This window comes from Cavia porcellus, unplaced genomic scaffold (assembly GCF_034190915.1).
Source record: "Cavia porcellus strain 051 isolate PalLab524CR breed Dunkin Hartley unplaced genomic scaffold, mCavPor4.1 scaffold_14, whole genome shotgun sequence".
Classification (NCBI taxonomy): Eukaryota; Metazoa; Chordata; class Mammalia; order Rodentia; family Caviidae; genus Cavia; species Cavia porcellus.
Window position 1 is genome coordinate 63,145,434 of NW_026947497.1, and position 23,287 is coordinate 63,168,720.

The window sequence follows — 23,287 nt, forward strand, 5'->3', positions numbered from 1 at the left end:
GCTCCTTTCTAAAACAGTCGCAGCCTTCTCAGAAGGTGTGGACTGCATGTGTGTGAGTCAGCTTTCCAGCACTGTAGCAAACATCCATGACAGTCAGCACAGGGAGAGGAAGGCTTCCCTGGGCTCACGGTTTCACTGGTTCTCACCCAGTGTCACTGATTCTCACCCGTGACTCACTGGCCCTGGTGCTTTCTACCCTTGGGGAGGCAGTGGATGGGACAGGGTCTGCCTCATGGCCAGGAGCAAAGGAGAGAAAGGAAGAAGGGGAGCTCCCTCCGTCCTTCTGAGCATGCAACTCCAATACTGGGACACACAGCCCCCCCAGCCTCACCTCCTGAAGTGCCGAAGAGCTGGGGTGCAGAGCCTTTGGGGATATTCAGTTCCCGCACTGAACTCCAAGTCCAGGCGTAAGTTGGTACTTAGGAACTAGCCCGAGGGCTGGCCCTTCCAGCTCCTCACGACAGGACACAGAGTGGACGGGGAGCAAGCGTGGCTTCTGTTCCTAAAGCCTTCTGCCCGGGACTCTGGAGCCTGAGTAGGCGCTGGACCAGGCGTAGGCTGCGGGTCCTGATTGCATTAGACCTGGGCCTGGAACTGTGTGAGGGCAGTGCCTAGGCATTGCTTTCCTAGTGAGACAAGTGTAAAAGAAAAAACCCTCTCAAGGAGACGGGGCTCAAATTGGAGCCTGAGCGCCCCTGGAGCAGGCAAAGCAGGCGAAGCAGGAGCAGCCCTGGCCTGTGTAAACGGCGGAGCAGGGACACAGCTCTCCTCGGTTCCGCTTGGTGACATCATCACCAGTTGGCTGTTTTCTGAGTCTTCTGTGTAGAGAGCTCGTGTTTTTATTTGCCCTCCTTTTCATAGGATTTTAAACACCCCTGTCTGATTTCTGGCATCCTCTGAACACGTGCGGAGCTGACCACCATTGCCCCACTGAGCTGAGGTGACCACAAAAGTCTTTGTCTCCTGAGACAGTAGTCCCCAGACATGCTTTTGAGATGTGGCCTCACGTTCTTCCTGTACTCGGCGCTCGCTGGGGAAAAGGTGGCAGGTGGATGGTGGTGGGGCTACGTCACTGCCGCACCCTGCCTGCTCTGTGTCAGACAGACCTCTGGTGACCAGGATCCTTCCAAGCGTGTCCACCCCTACCTCCCAGCCCACCTGTGTCACCTGCTACGCCCTTACTTTATGCCCCTAAAATATAAAGACTGTCCTGCTTGCTTGCATTCTTGCCATTGTGATTCCGGGGTCACACATCGCACAGTGAACGGTGCCTGGAGAGCAGGTTCCATACTTCCATACTGGAGTTTTAAGTATTTTTCTCCTTCCGTGGGTGCCTCTGCCCACAGTTCCTCAGGACTGTTTCAGCCGTTTCTCCCCCACCCACGCATGAATGCTGCGACATAGGAGCTTCACCCTCTATCCACCCAATCCCACAGTCTCCCCACATAGTCCCCACCTGGGTTCATTTCCAAAGACAACAAGATTTGCGTGGTTGTGAAGGGTGGACTGTTATTGCTTCCAGGCCCTCTCGAGCTTGGTGCTTTTCTTATGCAGAGGCCTGGATGTCTGATAGAAAGAATTGAACTACAGGAAATAATGAGGCCTCCGAATAATAACAGATACATGCATTATTAGATGCTCTTTATTTTAAAAGAATATAAAGAATAGCTTAAGACGTAGAACTTGGGTTCTCAAGCCTGTGTCGGAGAACCTGGTTGGCAGGCTTCCCCTTGCTGAGCGGAGCTGGTTGCCTTGGTAACATGGAACAGGCTCAGATGCTCCGCTCTCCTGGTCCCTTTCAAGTCCTCCCGGAGCCACAGCCGCAGCAGTCCATCTGGCAGGTCTCTGCTCTGGATTCCCGCTTCTGCCTCTAGTCTGAAAATTAACCTTTTCACGCAGGATTTCCTCGCATCAGGCCTGGACCTTGGCAGGGGAAAGGGGGACCGTTTTTAGCTGTGATCCTTGACACTCAGCATGAATCTGTGCCCCAGAAGGCTGCAGCTGGTCACCATGGGGTCAGGACCCTGTCCCCTCCTTCAGAGATGGGGTGCATGCTGCAACCTCCCAGGGAGCTGGGCCAGCCCAGAGCAGGGTATGAGGCCGCTGCTCCGCCCTGTGAGCGCCTGCTGGATGTGAGCGCAGGCAGGTTGTTCCTAGCAGGGCGCACATGGGGCTAGGGACTAGTGCTTCTGGCTTCAGACTGGATAAGCGCTTTCAGGATTCACCTAGGGGGCGTGGGTACAGGTGACAGACGGCAGTGACACCTGGTGGGCATCATGTCTTGCCTTCTTCAAACCACAGTTTCTTTCCAAGGGAAGGCAGCTTGTTACTCAGAGAGGTGAGCTCTCTCTTGAGGGGCCCTGGAAAGCAAACACACAAGCTCTGCAGCTGGGTCAGTCTCAGGTTTGCTAGGACATGTGAGTGTGGACACGCGGGCTCGGGAGCCGTCTGCGTACCGGAAGGATGGCCCAAAAGGCTGGAAGGTGGGTTTGTTACTCTGTGAGAATACCAGCAATTGTTTGTGTGTGTCCTCAGACTCCGTGGACCTCCCGGTTCCCAAGGGGGCTTGCAAAGCATGGGTTTCCTGGCCTCACCCTGAGAGTTTCTGATGGAATGGGGCTGTCATCTTGTTTTTCTGTTTAGAAAAAAAGAATCTGGGGAATGTTCATGCTCCCCGACCTTATTAGGTAGGACTCAGGATACAGGCTCATCATCAGTCATTTCTGGCGTAAGCTACAGAGCATAACTGAGTGGTAAAAGCACACGGTTCAAAACAGTGAGCCAGCCATGGTGTGTAATTACAGTCCCGGCTACGGGGTAGGTTGAGGCAGGAGAATCATTCAGGCCCAGGAGTTCAAAGGCAACTTGGGCCACTTAGCAAGAATCATCTCCAGAAAAGCACAATAGGCAATGTTTTTGCAAATAGAAGTTTTATTTTTCTCACTTCCTTTCACCGTGAAGTAACAGACATGTATAGCCTGGAACATAAAACATGTAGGTATAAACCAGATGCAGTGCCGCACCCAGGAGGCTGCAGCCTCGGTCTTGCCGCAGTTTCCAGGGCAGCCTGGGCCACGTGGTGACTGTAAAGCCAGCCGGAACCACACCACAAGACCCTGTCAAAAAGCCCAAAGCAAATTAAAAATAAGTAAATAAAATAGGTAGAGCTGATTATTTTAAAGTGCTGCTTACAACAGGATTGAGAAGGAAAACCCAGAGCTCCTTGTGCCCCTCTTTTTTGCTCAGCCTCGGCCCTGCCCTGTAGGTGACCACCGTTCAGATCCCCGATCGGTACCGGTAGTCGGTCAGTACAGTTCACCACCTCGTGGGTGCTTTGCCTATGACTGTTTTCTAGGGAACTTTTGTTATAGTAGCAGAAACAACAGAAACAACTTCCAGATTCATCATTTCTAAGGGTCCAGTCTGAGGGCACGAAGTGTGTTCCTGTTGTGCAGCCATCACCACCTCTGTCTCCAGACCTCTTCCTCCACATCTGGGTTTTGTGTGTTCATTTCTGTGCTTGCTTCCTTGCTTGGTGGTACCAGGGATTGAGCCCAGGGCTTTTGCACTAAGCTACATCCTCAGCTCATCAAAAAAAACTTTAAGTTTGGAGTTAGGGTCCTGCTAAATTGCTACATTGCCAGGCTGGGGTTGAATTCATGATCTTCCTGTCTCAGCCTCCCAAGGTGCTGGGATTATGGGTGTGTGCTACCAAACTAGCTGTGTTTTTAAGGAGTGTTTTTTTGGTGCCGAGGATTGAACTCAGGACTTCACACTTGCAAGGCGATGCTTATGCTGGTGAGCTAAACCCTCAGCCCTCAGCTGCTTTTATATACATATATATGTGTGTGTATATTATTGTGTGTGCGTGTGTGCGTGCATACGTGTGTGTGTGTGTGTGTGTTTTCTCTCTGTCTCTCTGGATTATTTAAGTGTGACTTGCAGGCATTATGGCATGTTGTCTCTAAGTACTTCAGTATTTCTGTCTGAAGAATTAGGACATTTCTCCTACCTACCCACAATGCTATTTAATAGCTAAAGATACTGGCACAAATTATATAATATCCAGTCTGCATGCAAATTCCTCACTTGCCCCAGGGATGTCTTTTACAGCTCCCTGTGTGGTCACTCCCGAGGTGCCTCCTCTGGAGCCTTAGATCTGCGAAGGGCCAGAGAAGGACCCCTGCCTGGATGCACCCCGCCATGCGAGCCATGCGATTGCGCCTGGGGCATGCGGTGTCCTCTGCCTCTTAGCCTTCCGTCCACAAAGCCCTTTATGCCCCTGGGCAAAGCCGTGAAACTGGCAGATCCAAACCGCACTGGGCACTGCCTCTCCTTAGTGTGCTGAGACGAAGTTACTGTCTTAATGCGTTGTGGTGAGGAGGTGTTTGCAGTAACAAGGGTTCCATCCCTTTGGGGAGTTGGCGCACAGGCACGTTACACCTGAGTCCTTTCATCCCTTTCCCCTCCCCTCTCTCCCTGCTCCTCCCATCACCAGGTCCTTTTCCTGTCTCCCTAGTTCCTGCTGTCTGTCTTTCATTTTGCTCATTTTAATTTGAGTTTTTCAAGTAAGAGAAACTATGTGAATTTTCAGCTTGTGTCTTACTGGCCCCTTAACATTATGGTCTCGCATTGGGCTTGGCAGAGCACACCTGTAATCCCAGCATTCAAGAGGCTGAGGCAGGTGGATCACAGTGAGTTTGAGACAAGCCTGGGCTTCAAAGTCAGTTCAATGCTAGCTCAAACAGCATAGCAAGACCCTGCTCCCCCCAAAAAATCCTATCGTGGTCTCGAGGTACATCTATTTTCCTACAAGTGACTCAAGCTTACCCTTCTTTATGAGACAGTAGTACTTCACTGTGTGTTAATACCACACTGTGTGGTCACTGGGCATGGTGGCCTGTGCCTGTAATCTTACCCCTCAAGAGGCTGAGGCAGGAGCTTTCTTTTTTTGGCTTACAGTGGAGAAGGGTTCCATCCATGGTCAGTTGCAATGCTGGGTTGGGGTCAGTGGTGAGGCTGCACATAATGGTGAAATTGAGAAAGAGAGGAAGAGGAAAGGGCCAGGGTTCTGCAATTCCAGTGTCCCAGTGACCCAGAAGAGCCCCCTCAAGGCCCTGCCTTTTACAGATCCTGTGACCGCCCACTGGAGCCACCCTGGCCAAGGAGTCTTTAATACAAGGGCCTCGGGGGACATTCCTTACCCCAGCTGTGGCCATCCATGGCGCTGTGGGCCGAGTGTTTTGGCTTTTGTTTTTGGTTCTGCAGTTTTCATTCCCTTCTTTTTCTTTCCTGACTTCCCGTTTTCTCCCTTGATTCCAGTGTGTTTGTAAGTGCTCACAGAAGCATCAATGGTGTCTGCTCTGAAATCCTTGTCAGATAATTTTGACATTTGGGTCATCACCATGATGGTGCTGATTATTTTTATTCATTCACTCAGATCCTCCCGGTTCTCCATATAATTAATGATTTTTGACTGAAGCAGGGTATTGCGAGTATTCTTTTAAGAGCATGCTTAAGACACATTTGTGGGCCTCATCTGAAGCTCCAGTAGTGAAACAGCCGCTGCCTTGGTCCTTCCAGGTGACCCAGAAGGCCAGGAGCTCTGCGTGTCAGTCCCTGACACTGGAGTGGAGCGGAGTCCTGTCACTGCTGCTCAGGGGCAGACACACAGCTCCCCACTAGGATCTTGCCCATGCCACCCTGCCTGGAAGTGGGAGGGCCACCTCACTACTGTCCTCACTGACACTGTCTGGACCTCACTGACACTATGACAGGGTGGCCCTGTTACCGCTGAGCAGGGGCAGAATTTCTGAATCTCCTCTGACACTGTCCCTCTAGAGAAAGGGGGACCATGTCATCCTGCCTGACCAGAGATGGATGTCCTGGCCCCTGTGGTCTCCCCTAATCACACAAAGAGGGGACAGGGCTTGCTCATTCGTGCTTAGGGGACAGAGGTCCCAGCTCTCCACTTGGTCTCTGGGGACACACTCCTGGAGCCACAGATTTTTCTGTGTGATGGGGAATATGGTGGTTGTCTAAAAATTTTCTGCCTTGCCAGGCCATATCTCTCCTAGTGCTTTACCTACAGAGAGTGGGTTAGTTGGCTGTTTCTATCTTTCTTTTTCTTCTTTGGTATTTCTGGGCCAATAGCTTCGTTAGCTGTAATTCTGGGACTCGAGGGGCATGAAAAGAATCCGCAGAACTCATCATTGTGATTGCTCAGAGGCTGAGATCCCTACCCACCGCCTTCTCTTCTCCGTGTTTCAATTCTTATGTTTCTCGTGTATGTGTGTCTGTATACATGTATATGCATCTGTATTCCGCATACATACACATGTGCGTTATGATCAAACCTACAACGAATATGCAAGTTATAAAAACGTGTTTCAGTAAGAGATACATTGCCATGAGCTCCCCTCAAAATACCAGCACCCCCCACCTCCAACGTGTTTATCCTGTCGTTCTTGCCACTTTCTTCAGCAGCTCAGGAGTCTTCTTTCTTAAGGGTTTTTTGTTATGCTGTCCTGGCTCCCTTGATGTTGAATTGGTTCAAAATGTTGACCTTTCCTGGTCACTTTGACTTTGGGGAAGAGCCGGAAGTCACATGGTGCCAGATTGGTGAGTGAGGTGGCTGAGGTCCCCACATCTTGTTTTTACGAGCTGCCTTTCCATTGGATGGTGCTCAGCAGCGGCAGCCACTGTATTTCTGATGAAACCTCTCTGAGACCCTCATGAAGGAGGCCTCGCAGAGCTGCTTCAGGAAGTGGCAGGAGAAGGTGTTCAAAGCGAGGGAGAGGATTTCGAAGGAAAATCACAGAATGCATCTTTTACCATAATGTGACCATTCTCTATGTGTTTTAATCACTCGGTGTGTGTGTGTGTGTGTGTGTGTGTGTGTATGTGTGTGTGTGTGTGTGTGTGTGTGTACACTAAGTACAGCTAAATGCCTCGGGCTGTAATCTTCTCCACTTTCTCAGTGGCAGAAGATGGTGCCTGCAGCTTTACCGAATCTTTCGGAGTGATCCCGGGAACTCCGCTAAGGCCGTGGTTTTATTGGTTTTATTTCCTGGCCGGTGCACACGATGCGGCTCAGAGTCTATGGCCACTGCTTGATGAATGGTGTTGATGGCAGCCAAGCATTTCACCCAGGGTGCTGCTGTCAGTGCTGCTTGCCCTTGGGGACCGGGTGGAGAGCCCATCTTTCCTCCTCTGCTGGCTTCTTCCGGTGCCTGACAAATAGCCCTGATGTGACTCAGGAAACCTGCAGAGCGGCATCATGAAGACGTCTTATACAGGAGTCTGCCCTGATGGCCCTGGGATTTTTAAGGAGGCGCAAATCGCATTCTTGTTCTTTTCCTTCTAGGAAATGGACCATTGGGTGGTGCTGGCGGCTGGAATACTCGCATCTGCCCAACTAGACTGATTATAAATTGCAACTCACACCAATTAATCTCATTTGTAGTTACCAGGGTTCTTTGTTCCTAGGTGCCTGGTTAGAAAAGCTTTCTGCATTGTTAGACCACCTCCATGAAACAATTACCAAGAAATCAAGCAAACTGTTGCTCCTGTCTGATTATGGATAATGTATAGAACCTCATGTAGTGTTTAGTAGGGATAACATTCAGGTTACCACGGAAATGACAAACTCAAAAACAGTGGTCAAGAAGGTAGCAGAGGGCCGGGGATTTAGCTCAGGGATGTAAGCACCTGCCTGGCAAGTGCAAGGCTATGAGTTCGATCCCTGGTACTACAAAAACAAAACAATAAAAAGCAAGTAGCAGAGACCAGGTGTGGTGGTGCACGCCTGTATTCCCAGCACTTGGAAGGCTGAGGCAGGAAAACTGCTGTTAGTTCAAGAGACCAGCCTGGGCTACATAGTGAGTTCAAGATCAGTCCGAATACTACATGACAAGACCCCGGCTCCAAAAATAAATAAATAGAGCAGAAAGAGGGGCTTGCTGATCCAGCTGTTTTCAGTAAGAAAGTAGATAGTGTCTCTTTCTGTTTGCTTTTTGAGACAGAGTTTCTCTATATTCTAGGCTGGCCTCCAATTCACTGTGTGTCCTAGGCTGTCCTTGAATTCTAGATCCTCGTGCCTCGGCCTCGCAGGTACTGTGATCATGGGTATGTAACCCACTGCAGGCACACGCCAGCAGGAGCAGTCTGTAAAACCACACAGGCTGTGATCCCCCTGCCCATATCACTTGTTCTCTGAGTTAGTTTCAAGAACACGTAGAACATGAACTTTTTAAATTACCTAGATTCTGTCTTATAACCATAGATTTGAAAAGCAAAACCTTTAAGAATAAAACATGTGCTCTATAAAAGTGCAGTGTATAATGTTTGTCATTGTTGGTTTTCTTTAAATGTTCATTTTCATGCTGGGCATGGTAGCACACCGAGGATGGCCTATAACCCCACCACTTAGGAGGCTGAGGCAGGAGGATTGCTGTGAGTGCGAGGCCAGCCCGGATTACATAATGAGACCCTGTCTCAAACAAAACAGAACAAAGAAAGCTCATTTTCAGTGTAAACTTAGTCCTGAGTTAAAGTAACATAATTGCAGAAAAATGAATTCTTAGACAAATACTAGATTCAAGATGAATTAATCACCCCAGCCTTAACAGCTGTCCCCTCCAATGGGAGAGGCTAAATGTGGCAGTCACCCAGTGAGGGGCCCTAGGCAGGGGAGAGCAGGGCAGCTCAGGAAAGACCAAGAGGTGGAAAGGAGGGCTGGCCTGCTTTCGGGGGGCTGTGCTGAGATGGGCTCCCGAAATCACTGTTCTGGGGTGGAACGGGCTTCCTCTTAGTGCCTGTGGGCTTGGAGGCAGTGCCCTCAGCTGTCCCAGCCCTGCAAGGCATGGGACACTTTGTAGGGGTCTCCATCACCTTCCCGAGGCTGCCTCAAGGCCAAGATCTGTGTAAAGCCCTGACGTGCATGAGGTCTGCTTCTGGGCTTGTGCATGCAGTATGCAGCTGCTGGATGGAGGGCTGGCTCCTTGCTGGTCCGCGGCTGGCCGCGTGATCCTCTCCATAGAGCAGCTTCAGAGACAGAGAGAGAGGGAGACTGAGAACTCACAGACAGGAAGGGCTGGTGCATGCCTACAGCCAGGGCTGTGCAGAGCTCCCTGCCTGCACTGCGCTCCTGGCTGCCTGAGGTCCCATAGGAGCATCCACAGGAGGAATGGGCAGCTTCCCACTCCCTCCTCCGGGTGCCCACAACAGGGCGAGGGCAGCCTGGGTGAATTTTCTGCACTTTGGCCTCCCAGAAGGAGGCAAATGTGGTCTGAAGGACTGGCCTTCTCAACAGCGGGTCACCAAGCACGCGGAGCTGCCTAAGAAAGCTTATGTGTGGCGGCTGCAAAGTTATTCTTTACTGTTTTCTTACATTTCTTTTCTGAAAGTAGAGAGGGCACTGAAGCAGGAAGTAAAAGAACCTGTGCCCAGGAGGCAGAGACCTGCTGGGAGAATCTGAGGTCTGTGGGAGGGCAGTGTCCCGGGTCCCAGGTCCAGTGTCTCTTTGGTCACACTTTCCTGTGCTTGCTGAGCCCCCCCTGGAGAGATGAAAAGCAAGGGTGTTGCATGCATTCCCTTGTGATCTGTGGCAATAAATAACGAAGACAAAAATACACAAGACAGGAGATGGTGAAGTGAGGGCTCCTGATTGTGATTGTTGTTTTAGGGGCGGAGGCTGGGGGGATGGAGACATAGCTCTGACTGGAAACCCCTGCACACCGGCAGTGGCTGCTCAGCCTTTTCACTGTGCTTGCTTTCCAGCACACGGGCCAGCACTTGGGTGCTTCAGGGCTGTGTTTGTTTTGTTAAATCTCTGATATCGCTAAACATGGGGAGGTTGCAACCTTGAGGTAACATGTGAGGACTTTGCATGAGCTTTAGCTGTTCTGAGTCAGGACGTGACTGATACAGGTGGATTTGCACCGAGAAGCAAAGACCTAGCTGAGCCCCACAAAGCAGGAGGAGCGTGGTGGGGGGGGCGACCTCAGATTGCCCCAGGGCTACCCGGAGCAGCCTGCCGAGTTTGCCCAGCTGGGCCTGTGTTCTGGTCTTTGTCTCCTGAATGCTTGCTCTCCTTAGTGAGAGGCTGACTTTGGGAAAGTGACTGTAACTGTTTGTACCCAGCGCTCTGCTGTCCCCACCCTCACCCCAGGTGCCCGCCCTTTGAGAGGCATGGTGGTGAGGCAACCTTGCCCTGGCTGTCACTCTGATCATGACAAGAGGAGACAAAGCATCCGGTGCATGCCCTCCTGTGCGCCCAGCCTGTGCTTCACACACATGACTGCTTCCATCCTCACCGCACCTCTCTGAGACAGTCATGGGTACCCTGTTTCTAAGTAGGGAATTGCAGCATGGCTCTGAAGCGCATTCTTCAAAGTCCTCAGGGGATGCCTGAACAGGGCTGGCCCAGTGAGCCTTCCTCACTGAGCAAATGTCATTCCACATCAGCGCTGAGGTGGCTCTGACCAGCCTCTTGCACTTTGTCACTGGCAAATTGCTGTGCCACAGGAGCTACCAACTGGCTGGGCAGCTTGGCTTTTAAAATGTGTAGGGCACTGAGAGGTGGTGGTACAAGGGTCCAGAGGGTGCCTTGAGCCGCCCTGTGCTCTGAGAGAGCTCACTTCCTGCACTGGGCTCTGTGTTTGCCTCTGGCTGTGCAAAATATGTTTATGCCAGAGCCAAGTATCCTAGGATATAAAATTGTAGCACAGAGGAATCATTCTAGTTGAGATTCCAGGCCCATAAATTACTATCTCGGCAGCTGGATTGTGCATTCCAGAGCTCAGGAGGATATAAAATTTGACACCTTGATGTAGACCTCGTGGAGCGTAGCTGAAGTACAGTTGCTTCTAGAGCTGTAAGTTTGAATTACCTGACTTTTTGTATTAAAAACTATGGGCTCATTGGAAAGCAAAGAAAATGTCCATGAATGGGAAGATTCTGAAACACAGGCCTCTGTCTTTTCTGGAGGTCTCATCAAGAAGTCTTACTGGGTTAGTGCTATCCCATGCTGTGTGGGCACATGTGGGTGCCAGGGAGTCCCAGCCCATACACAGGGCTCACCCTGGTAGGTGCAGGCAACACTGGTCTGGATGTGTGGGTGCCGTGGACCGGAATCCAGTGGGTGGTCTCTAAACAGTTACTTGTTCAACAGCTGTTCCATGGGAGGAATAAACTGGTGTCATGTGAAGAAAAACTGTATGCTTCTCTAGCTTCAAAGTAGAAAGTTTGTTCCACAAATCCATGTGAGATTTTCCAAGCTAGACCTCTCTTGGCAGTATATATTAATGACTCTTCATTTAGATGGTAAAATAAATCACTCATTCCCAGTAAGCAGCATTGTGCATGAGAGACTGGGCTTTCAGTGGTACTAAACCTGTCACTCCTTTGTCTGGCCTCTGAGGTTCTGGAAGGGGTGGTGGTTCCTTCAGTTCCTTTCCTGCTGCCCAACACCCAAAAATCAAAGGAAGAAAAGTTTGTTCTGGCTTACGGGTTTTAGAGGGTTCAGTCTATGGTCAGCCACTCCAAGGCAGGAAGGGTCTCATGGAGGAGAGCAGCTCACACAATGGTGGCCAGGAAGCAGAGGGTGATGCGCAGAGTTGAGGAGGGAGAGAAACCCTTCCGGGTCGTGCCCCCAGTAACCACCATTCCAGACAGGACAGTCTTGAGTTTTCAGACTCAAGCTGCAACCATTTAAAACCTTAGGTCAAGCTCTCCCACCTTGGCGCTAGTAATATTTGAGGCTGAGGAACTTCTTGTTTTGAGTGCCGTCTTGTGCATTACAGGTTTTCTTTTTCAGCATCTGGGTCCTTTATTAGGTGCCAGTAACATGCAGACAAACTGGAAAGCAGCTATGACAGACACAGATTTCCCAGTCACTGACACATGTTCCCCAGGGAGTGGAATCTTCCAGATTGAGGACCCCTGCTTTACAAAGTGAGAGGAAGGACCACAAACATTTCTGTGTGCATCTAGGTGCAGAGTGAGCAGGTCCCAGGGGAAACATGAAAAGAAGACCTTGATTTCCAGCCAGTTGTTTAAAAGCTTCTAAGCAGCTTAATTCAGAAAGACGGCTTTGATGATTTTGACCAAGACAAAGCATTGGAGGACTACAAAGAGCCAGTTTTGTTTGTCTGGGTTGTACTTACAGGAACAAGTCAGAGAAGGTTCTAGAAGGTTACGGTGATGCTGGGCTCTTTATGAGCTTTGCTGGCATCTACTCTAGTGGCTCTGTGTGGCTGGGCATTCCTGGGCCCCTGGACCAGGCAGTGAGTCCGGCCCATCCCCAAGATGGGATCGGTCTGAGGTCCCTGCCTCCCGCTGTCCTGACAGCTGACCCCAAGACACAGCACTATCCATCCCAGGCAGGCCGAGATTGGCTGATGCAGTCACTGAAGGCTTTTCCCCCAGTCCTCTGTATAGAAGGTATAGAAAGTTGGTTGCTATAAAAAACCAACTTTTAAAACTGCAAACCTAGCTGGGCACAGTGGCACATACGAGGCAAGAGGATTGCTGTGAGTTCCATGGTGAGCTCGAGGCCAGCCTGGATTACAGAGTGAGAATGTCTCAAAAATAAAAACAAAACAGAAGCATGAACTTAGGTGACGATAATGCTGCTTCATTGCTGTATAACTTGTACTCTCAGTCCATGGAAGCAGATTCAGGGGCTTAGAACACACATGTGTATTCATTATGAGCTCCCTGTATATATTCATGAAAAATATGTGTGATTTCTTTTGATGATATGGGGATTAAACCCAAGCCCTTACCCTGACCTGTATCCCCAGCCCTTTGCAAGAAAATTTTGGGACAGAGTCTCCGAGTTACCCTAGCTGGGGTCAAATTTGAGACAGTGCTGAGTGTAAGCTTGTGCCACCATTCCTGGCTTACTCCACTGTTCTGTTACAAACAAAGATACAGAAAAATAAGTAGGCTGCTGACCTCCTAAATGTAACGGTTGTCAGTTTTCATATTTGCTCTGTATGTTTCTTTAAAAATGTCTAATGAAGTTTGAAAAAAGATACAGCCACAGTAAGAGGCTGGGGATACTTCCCCACACCCACCCGCCCCTCACTCTTGAGCCCTGTCACCATCCTGGCTTTTATTAAAATAAAGATTTTTGAATCACTTACCTAGGTAGTTGACAGTGACCAGTGGGGACCGTGGCAGCAGAGTGAGCTTGGGGGTTGGGGCTGGGGCTGGAGAAGCGCATGTGCCGTTGCCAGATGCCCCGGGAGTCACATGGGAGCTGGAGCTGGGAGCTGGGCGGGGGGCGCACGTGTGTGGCTCAGGCCCTAGTGCTGGCCTGCTAGGCCTGGCCCCAGACCGATGCTTGTTCTCTGCCCTCAGTGGGAGGGGAGCCAGACCAAGCTGAGTTATTTACACGTAAAAATTTGTTTTCCAGTAGTTATTCCTCTGCTCTTTTTACTAAACAGTTTAAAAAAGGCCAAGGACCCTTAAATAAGAAACGTAGCCCCTTAGGGCCACCAAGAGCTGACTTGCCCCCTTGCTTGGTTTCTATAAACTTGTCCTACATCCTGGATTTGAAACTGTCATCTTCTTTCTTTTTCCTTTCCTTTTCTTCTTTTTATTTATTTATTTATTTTTCTTTTTTCTTGAGACAGGGCCCAAACTGGCCTTGAACTCCCTTATGTAACCCAGGCTGGCCACAAACTCATGGCCATCCTCCCACATATACCACCATGCCTGGCTCTCATTTTCCATTTTAAGAAAAATGAGTTAAGTGCACTTTGATAGATGTGTGCCTTTTAGCAAAAGCCTGTTACCAGTGGAGCCAGTGGGAACATCACTCCCTTTACCCATGTCTTTCCTGTTTTTTATTGTTGTCACATGCGTACATGCGTGTGTGCGTGCATGTGTGTGTGTGCGTGCATGTGTGTGTGTGCGTGTGTGTGTGTGTGTGTGTGTGTGTGTGTTTGGTGTAGTTTTGCAACGCTGGGCTTCAAATCCAAGGCCTGTGTTGTGCAGGGCAAGCTCTGTACCCCTCAGCCACACCCCAGCCCTTCCTCCACCTCCTGACGTTAAGGGGCACTAAGGAATTACGTGAACCATCAAGGTTCTTGTGCTAATTAAATTCTGATTGCAAACTGTCGGTTGGTTCATGGGGACAGGGCCGTGGGGTCCAGGGTGTAGCACGTGGGCCCCATGCTTCCTTAGTCTGCCCGAGGTCCTGGGCTTGGTCCCCTGCCCGGGTTCACCGAAACACAGAGTGCACTGCAGTGGGGATCCTGTCCAAGCAAATGTCCCTCTTGCAGTCTCTGACTGTTTTCTAAGTGAGCTACCCCTCTGGGCCCATGCATGTGTTTCGGGCACAGAACTTGGAGTTGGGGTTCTTATCACTAGATGTGCCCTGGGATGCGAGGGAGCATCTGGGGAGCGGTTCGCCCCCCAAACGAAGGGCTGCTCCCCTCATTTTGTGAATTGTGGAGCATGCTGTAGACTGGGGAGGTGCCCGAAGCCTGGCTGCCTTCTAGAACTACATGGTGAGGCTGACACAGCCACCGTGGATCAGAGTGTGCTCAGTGACCTGTGCATGATGCTGTCCCCTCTCCGTAGGAAATCACCACGTGTTTGCCGGATTACTACAGATGGACTCAGTACCTCTTCATTAAACTCTATGAAGCCGGACTGGCCTATCAAAAGGAAGTAAGTTAACCTCAGCTCACTTTTAAAGCACTGTGTACTTCTCCATCTGCTTAGAGTATGTCCTTCCTAACATAAGGAAGAAAGAGCCTGGTTTGCACGGCAGCTGTCAAAGCCTGCTCCCCTTCGAGTCCATGAGATTTGCCAGAGCAGACGAAGAACGTACCTGCAGCTGCCTCAGTCTACGGCCTCTAGGGTCTGGGCTTCTGTCACCCTTGCATTCCCAGCACATGACAGTGCCTATAATGAGCTCAAGGACAGAGCACAGGTGACACGGGGGCTTCTGGGACCTTTGTCCTTCCCCTCTTGCAGCGGGACCAGCTGATAACAGAACCTCCAGGAAACCTGGCTTCTTTCCTGCAGCTCAAGGCAGGAATAGCTACCTCGTGGGGCTCTTGGGACAACCAGGAGCAGTTATCAGGCTGAGGGTGCAGCTCAGGGCAGATGCCCAGCACTGAGCAAAGCAAAACAAATACCCCCTGCCAGTACCGAGCCTGTGTGGAGTGGCCTCCTGGGAACCGGACATGCTGGGATTAAGGGTGTGTGATTACTTAGTCACTCCCCTGATTGGTTTGGCATAGTTCTGGGTGTGGCTAGTGGGGAGGCCCACTCTGGGTGTGGGTGTTACTGCCCTAAGGGTAGGTACCCCAGTGTTATACTGTAGATCCAACCACCTCCAAAAAGCCCCCACCTATGACCGAATTAAGCTTTGAGGGACATGTAGATGCAAGGCATAATAGTAACTATTAAATTAAAGACAAGGTAGCAAAAGCTACAGCAAGGGTGGGAAGTGGCAGAAATGCTGTGCAGCCATGCTGAGTGGCCCTTATTTCATAGCAGGTCACAGGTAGTGTCAAGGTAACACACCAGAATGGAAGTGTGCCTGGATTACTTAGTTATACTAGTGAACACCAGAAGAACACAGCACTTGCTAAAAGCAGAGGAGTATTTTAGTAACTATTGTAGATAACCTTAGATATTTTTTTTACTGCTACGCCCCGGAAGACAGGGTTCCAAGCCAGTGCTGCTCCCTGGATGTTCAGGGCCAGTGTGGAAGGGACTGGCACTTGTCCTCACCAAGCCAAACATGTTCAACTGTAAATAAGCACATAAAGACTTCTGCTCGGAGTCTCTGAAGAAACTGAGGAAGGGGCTGTGGGTGCGGAGGTCAGTGAAACTCAGAAGGGCTGGGAGCCCTTGGTGCTGGCTGCAGGGGCCAGGGGTTTAGGGGTGACATGGGGCGCAGGCCTGGACCCAGAACTGGGCAGAGCCGGAGCTGTGGCAACCGAGGGCATTGATCAGACACAGCCTGCAGGCAGGGCCCGGTAACAGGTGGAAAGCTAGGTGGCTCCTGAGGACAGCAGTGAGCACCGTGGCTTCCTGGAGCCGTGGCGGGGGGGGGGGGGGGGCCCTGTGCTGGGAACTGAACCCAGGGCCTCACACATGCCAGGCCATCCGGTTTTAGAAACATGTCAAGTTGGAACATTTTAGCACCCAGCACATCTGCACTCGGCGCCTTCTCTGTACCCGGCGGTGCCTGCGTGCCCTGAAGGGGTGAGTACAGTGGTAGCAGATTCACTGGAAACAGAGATAGGAGCCACCCAGGGCTCTGCAGTGGGGGTGTTTCTCACGGTGGGGCCGGAGTCCTATCAGAGATGTGAAGGTGAATCCGTGGAGACTTGAATGCAGAGTTCTTCCGGGGGAAGTGGCTGTGCTGCTGGACAGGATGTGGACCCATTTTCTGGGGTGCTGGGAATCTTTGGTGGGAGCACTGCCACACTTAAGATTTGCCCACTTTGTGTTACTCCCAAATTTAAATGGAAGTTTGTTTGTTTGGGTTTTGTTTGTTTTGTTGTCTGTTTGAGGCAGGATCTCACTAAGCAGGTCAGGCTGGCCTTGAGCTTACTTTGTAGTTTAGGCCAGTCTTAAATTTGCAGCAATTCTCCTTCCCTAGCCTCCTGAGTGCTGGGATTATAGGTGTGACCAGCATGCCCGGCATTAAATGAAAGTATTTGAAAATAACCTAGTTTCTAGATTCTGACTTCCTGCCTGGGCTGGCCCGGCCCTCGGGTTGGGGGCTTCAAGCATTCTCTCGTTTCTCTCCCTCACGCCCTCCCCACATGTGGAGGCAGGCAAGCACTATGAGAGCCTGGCCCACAGTAACTTCTCAGCCGGTCAGCCATTGTGTGGGATTGTCGTGTCCCTTTGTGCTGGATGCTAAGTGGGTGTCATTTTTTTCTTCTTTTTCCCTTTTTATTGAACTTTGAATCCTACAAGTTCGTATTGCTCAAGAAGACGCCAGCGCTGTGCGGGACGCCTGCCTGGCTGCAGGTGCCCTGGCCGTATCATCTCCAGGCTGGGGTCCTGCAGCCCAGGGAGCCTCCAAGGACTCTGCATAGGCCGCATTATTGGTCTCTCGTGTCCCCACAGGCCCTGGTCAACTGGGACCCGGTGGACGAGACGGTGCTCGCCAATGAGCAGGTGGATGAGCTGGGTCGCTCCTGGCGCTCAGGCGCGAAGGTGGAACAGAAGTTCCTTAGGCAGTGGTTCATCAGGACTACTGCGTACGCAAAGGTGTGTGTCTGCCTGGGGCACCCTCCGTGATGCCCTCCGAGGTTCTGGGTGCTGGGGAGCCTCTCCGGGTGATTGTGGGAAGGGCCTGCAGAGCTGTGGGTAGGGAGAAGGGGAGCAGGGAGCTGTGGCCTCCCTTACCTCAGGGCGGTGAACATGGGTCACCCAAGGTCACTGAGCCCGGTGTGCACTGACCTTTCAGCTCATACCACAGAGGTCAAAGCTCATCCCCATCACCTCAAGAGTCCTGCACCAAAGTCCCAGCAAGCTGAGAAAAGCAGGCAGTCCCTTACCTTTGTGGTTCTGCAAGCTCTCCAGTGGAGAGTAGGAAATTCCAGGGGCACAGAGAGGTCACCCGCAAGGAACGAGGGGATGTCCAGTCCCCATGAGGAGGCCAAGGGACACAGGCGAAGGCAAGGAGCCAACCATTGGGTGGTGACCCTTCCCGCCACTTCGATCACAGTATGACTGGCCCTGGCCTTCGCTTTCCCACCCATGATACCCAGGGTTTGGACCAGGTGGACCTCAGCTGCCTGCTGGCTTCTCTATATTCAGGGCTTGAAGGTAGAGCCCAGGCAAGAGCAGGGACTTGCTCGCTAAATCCCCAGGGTGCAGTCACCCCTGACCAACTCAGAGTACCAGGTCCTTTGGACTGGCCAGTTTCCAAATTAGCCACAGAGTAGCCCAGAGATAAGGACTGCAGTGAAAGGGACTTCTGGTCTGGTGTGATCCAGGACCACAGTTCTGATGCACAAAACAACTTCTGATCGCTGCAGACTTTGCCGACTACAGTTCACCAGCTCATAAGCCCCCACCACAGGCTGTGTATCCTCAGAGTCCCGAGACCTGTCCTTGGGGATCTCTTCCCCATGGAAGCGGCAGAGCTGACCAGGAGCCAGGGAGGGGCCTCTGGGGACTGTGGGCCCAGTGCTGGCTGCTTAGCACAGTGACATAGGCACCTGCAGGAGCAGAACAAAGGGGCTCCTGTATTCACCAGGGATACCAGCAAGACTGCAGTGGGCCATACTGGAAAAGCCACTGAAACAGTGCCTTTGTTTCGACCTCCCACCTGTGGCTGGCGCTGTAATAACCTGAGCGTAACATTGTTCTCTAAGTCATTGTTCTCTAAATCATCAAGGATTCCAGCTGTTTGGCAGGCTGGGCTGGTTACCATGGCAACTCGCCCCGCTGCCTGCTGCTACCCAGTGCAGACTTACTGAGAAAGCTTCCTTGGGAGTTGGGCTGAAAGCAGAAGAGGGAGGCCTGGCTGGGAAAGCACTGGGGCCACGGGTGCAGGGGACACAGAGGGATCCTGCTGAGGGGTGCTACGTTTTAGAGTGGGGGTGACCCTCCGTGACTGGGAAGATCAGAGTGAGTCACCTTAATTAACAGACCAAGCATGTTAAGACCAGACAGACCAAACACACAAAACTCAGATCTCTGGGGGGTAGTCATAATCCAGGCCCCCTGCAGTATTTTGGCAGTGTTTACAACAATAAAAATCACCAGACTTGTTATGAAGCAGGAAACTGGGACTCCCCATCAAGGGAGCAGACAAACAAAAACAGCCCAAGAATAAGAGCAATGACACAGATGTGGGGGTTAGCAGATGGAGCCACAGGTGTCCATTGTGTCCCCGGGGCTTGATGGGAAAGGCGGTCACGATGAGTGGACAGAGGGGAGTCTTGGGAGAGGGTGGGAATTGTGCCTAAAAATGAATGAACTGAGCCCAGTGTGGTGTCATGTGCCTAAAATCCCAGCACTCAGAGGCTGAGGCAGAAAGATTGCTGAGAGCTCATGGCCAGCCTGGGATATGTAGGAGGAAGACCCTGTCTCGGGGAAAACAGTGAACCAGATGGAAATCTAGAACAGGGAAGTACAGTAACTGAAATGAAAAACTTAGTGGACTAAGCAAGAACGCAGTACACCATGAAGCAGGAGGGAGCCCCACCGCCCTGGGCAGGAAACAGCACAGGCAGCTTTGTTACCGGATCCCACAGCCCTGAGGAGGGCAGGCAACCATCACCAGAGTCTCTGCCATGGTAAGTGACTCAGATTTAGAGGCACAAGAAATTTGAAGCAGCGTTCAGGTCAGGGTCTTCCTCTTTAAATCCCTTTCCTGTGCGGAAAACGAACAACAAACACAAACAGCATCCTCCGTGCTTGCCTTTAATGCTGCTTGAAATGGCAAAACCAACATATCCAAAAGCAGATTAAAGTGGAAGGACTGGGGCTGAGGTAGAGAAATAAAGGGATGCAGGGCTTCTTTCCTTTAAGCACCCCACATCCTGGCCTCCTTGGGGGCTGAGCGGGTCCCATCCCGGAAGATTCCTGCCCACTGACACAGCGTTGGCACGCAGGGGAGTGTCCACACAGCCAGGCCCGGGGCCAGAGCCAGCACCTAGCCCAGGTCCCTCTGGCCCCGTCTGCATCCTCACCATCAGCTCTTGAGGACTTTCCAGAGGTGGTGCGCAGACAGTGGCAGGGTGTGTGTCACAGGAAGGCAGGGCAATGGCAAGTTTGGGAATGAGGGGGCATGGGGGAGGGCACAGACATGGAAATGGGAGGGCCTGAGCAGAGACTTCCAGTTTGTTGCTGTGAGCCCATTTGGAGTCACTGTCCTCTGCCCGAGGCCGGGTCCTCGCCCCAGGCCTTCTGAGCCCTGTAGCTTAGAGAAAGCACAGCGAGATGCACCCAGGCAGCCGCTGCCTCGTGGGAAGCAAAGCCACTAGCAGAGCTCAACACATGATGTATTTTGTTCAGAATAAGCGTTCTCATAGGAAGGGGCAGGTGTCTTCTTTTTCTCTGAGATTGTGCTTCCTATTCCAGGATGGCTAACTTTGAGCGTCAGAATTGCTCCAAATAACATAACTAATCCTCCCTGTGGCTGTCATAAGTGGGGCGCTTGGGGAATCTGGGCTCCAGCAGTTTTCAGAGAGTAATTTAGCAGCGTGATGTTAACAGTGTGAAAACACATGCACAGTGCACACACGTCCTAGGCGTCCACCCAGCGCACGGCTGGTTCTCATGTGTGGTGCCCCAGTGTGGAGACACCATGGGCTGTGAATGTCCCCTGCCAGAGGTTGCAGGAAAATGTGCGACTTTAAAACCAACAGAGGGTGAGACAGGACAGGGAGGAACTGAGCATTCGTGGCCAGCTCCTCAGACTCTGAACTCAACTGTGGTTGTGAACTCAACTGGTCATTTCCTTCATCCCTCTCTCCTTTCCAGATTTTTCACAAAATGATTGTTTCTGTTACCGTGCACATAGAACAAAGCAGCGTGATGTCAGGGTGCTGTCTTGTTGAGATCCCCCCTCTGCTGGGACAAGATCCCACCTACATGCAAGCACAGTGCCATGGGGCCCAGCGCTTTCTTCCCTCCTGCCCTCTGGGGTCAAAGCACAGCCCTGGTGTTTGTCCATCAGACCAGTGAATGGTGTAGAGGTCTCTGGAGGTGAGGGACCACGTGGGCTGGGATGTGACCCAGTGGTAGAGGCCCTGGGTTCTGTCCTCAGTGCTGCACAAAGGAAAAAGCAAAGAAAAGTATCCAATGGCTCTGTGACAGCCATTCCAGCATGCCGGTGACATTTCTGTACCTGTGGTCACTGTGTCTTGGAAGTGAAGGGAAGGAGAAGGTTCTGTTGCCAGAGGGGCAGGTCCTGGGGGCATCTGTCCTCAGTGTCCAGAACAAAGAACTGGTCAAGATGCACAGTAGAGGCAGGAGGGGGAAGTTTATTGAAGGCGGAAATGATGTACCCTCTATGGGGAGAGCCTGGCAGCAGAAAAGGCTGCCAGGGGCCTGGGGATAAAGGATCTTTGTACCCAAAACACTGCCTTGGCTTTCACTACTTGCAAATAGGGCACTGGGACAGTGGTCCTATCAAAAACTCCCTTTGGCCTCTTGCTAGATGTAAATGATCAGAAACTGTGTTTGGATTGGTCCCGAGTGCTCATATGTAAATGAAGGACAGAATGGCCTCTTCTGATTGGTCCGAGAACAGGGCCACATTCAAATGAAAGGCTTTGAATACATTTTCTGATTGGTGCCAAGTAGTGCTCAGGAGCCTGGAGTCCTTTGGAGTCCAGCATTCTTAGCTTGGCTTTGCCCTTGTGGAAACATCTTACTCCACCCCTGGGCATGGGATTTTGTGACCTCTGACACATTCCGCCTGGCTGCTTGTCAGGTTTGCCCAAACCGTAATCACCCTCTGTTCTGCTGCTTTGACCCCTCCCAGGGTCAAAGGAGAAAAGCAGACCGAAGTATGGCCTGAGTTAATCCCAGAGAGAGCTGGGGTGGGTCCCCGCTATGAGATCCTCTTAGTCCAGGGATCGAAGTGATTTTGTTTTTGTTTGCATTCTGGGGACCGAACCCAGGCCAGCACCCTGAAGCTGTTCTCTAGCAGTGTGTGTCCCTCTGTCCCTGTGTGAATGAGCTGGGTGGGAGCCCTCTCTCTGCATCTGTGAATCTGCTTAACTCCCTGTGGGGCTAACACTACCTCTGCTGGACTCAGAGAGACTCAAAAGTAGCCCAGTTCCATTTGCAAAAAAGTGTTTCGTGTTGCAGTGCTACAGCAGGTAGATATTGCCCAAAATACATGCTGTATGTTAAAGAGGTTAGAGAAGAGCTGTCGGAGGACGGTTTTTAAAAATACTTATTTCTGTGTCTTCTCTAAATTCAAACAAGGCAGACATCAGGTCAAGTGAGATTTTTATAACAAAACATTTCCAGATAGAATTTCATAGGAAATCAAAGTGGGAGAAGGAGACCAAGGTTCATTCCCCCAGTGGCACGCATGCCGCCATCCTAGGACCCAAGCCAAGTCCCCTCGGCAGCTGAGCATGAGGCAACAGTTGCTTTTTTAAACTGAACCCTCAGTGCTCAGGTTTTGGTGCCAGCACTTCGAGATAAGTAAGTGGACTGGGGCTGCAGACTGGGCACTCAGCCTCTAGAAGGTTTGCTCCCCCTGCTCTGGACAGTTCTAGATAGGAACTCTCGACCTCTAAACATCTCCCACCCTGGGGGTCACTCTTCCTTTCCTGGACAGCCAGCATGCACTGTGTCTTTGGAGTGACTGCATGGAAATGGCTCCAGGAAGCATCTTCCAATAAAGACCTCTTGGCACCAAGAGTATGTTTTAGCAACACAGATTATCACTTAAAAAGAATTGCCATGGGGCTGGAGATTTAGCTCAGCGGCATAAGCGCCTGCCTTGCAAGCAGGCAGTCATGAGTTCGATACCCGGTACCGATAAAAAGGAAAAAGACAAAAAAAAAAAAAAAAAAAGAAGAAGTGCTCATCAGACCACACTGATCAGAATCATGCCAAGTTTCAGCTTTTTAAATGCTCCCATTATAATTAGATGTCACTGAATCTGTGACATCTAATTCCCTATCTGTCTCAAGTGTGTGCCTAGTTCTTGCTCTTCGGCTCACCTCTTAGTATCTCATAAATCTACTTGCTTTAAAAATCTGTGGGGCCGGGGATATAGCTGCCCAGTCTATGGACTGCCTAGCAAGTACAAAGTTGTGAGTTCAATTCCTGATACCCCCAAATATATACATAAATAAAATACAAATAAAAACCTGTATTTCTTTGTTTGCCTCACATGCAGCTTGTTGAAGAGCTGCCACAGTGGTTCCTACAGCTTGAGCTCACATATGCTCCTCTCCTGGGTCCTGTGGATTTGTTCCCTGCATTAGTTTCCCCTTTGGATGAGAGAGCCTGTTTGGTTGTGTTACCTTTAATCCTCTTTATCTCCGGCTTTTTAGTTTGAATCTTCCTCTGCCTTGTTCCTCATTATGTGTTATATTTCTAGAGCCTTTCTTTCCAGCTGGGGGTTGCTCAGCTGCTGTCTCTATGTGGCCTCTGCTCTTAAATGCTGCAGCTATTAACGTGCAGTTCCGGTTCCATTTCTTACAGCATCTTTATTTAAGTTGGGTCCCCAGGGAGTGACAGTAGCTGTCCTTAAGACCTATCCTAGACACAAGACTATTAGGCCCCTTTGGGAGCTGTAGCATAGCTGTGTATGCTA

At 51.0% G+C, this 23,287-nt stretch overlaps 1 protein-coding gene and 1 long non-coding RNA gene across 8 annotated transcripts in view; one reads left to right on the forward strand and one right to left on the reverse strand.

Moving 5' to 3' along the window:
• Nucleotides 1-23,287, forward strand: part of Lars2 (leucyl-tRNA synthetase 2, mitochondrial) — a 93,563-nt gene that overhangs the window by 34,977 nt on the left and 35,299 nt on the right. For all 7 annotated transcript variants that reach the window (XR_010051573.1, XR_001202906.3, XR_001202907.3 and 4 more), the window contains exons 6-7: nucleotides 14,596-14,685; nucleotides 17,113-17,256. Coding sequence is in view for 4 of the 7 variants with exons in the window: in XM_005006837.4 (XP_005006894.1) it covers nucleotides 14,596-14,685; nucleotides 17,113-17,256 (234 nt within the window). In the remaining 3 variants the exon portion in view is untranslated. The remainder of the gene's footprint in view (nucleotides 1-14,595; nucleotides 14,686-17,112; nucleotides 17,257-23,287) is intronic.
• LOC111753553 (uncharacterized) lies at nucleotides 2,914-13,281 on the reverse strand. The gene is made up of 3 exons (XR_002788329.2): nucleotides 13,152-13,281; nucleotides 7,009-7,264; nucleotides 2,914-3,116 (listed from the first exon to the last, which is right to left on the reverse strand). It is a non-coding gene; the product is annotated as an uncharacterized LOC111753553 (long non-coding RNA).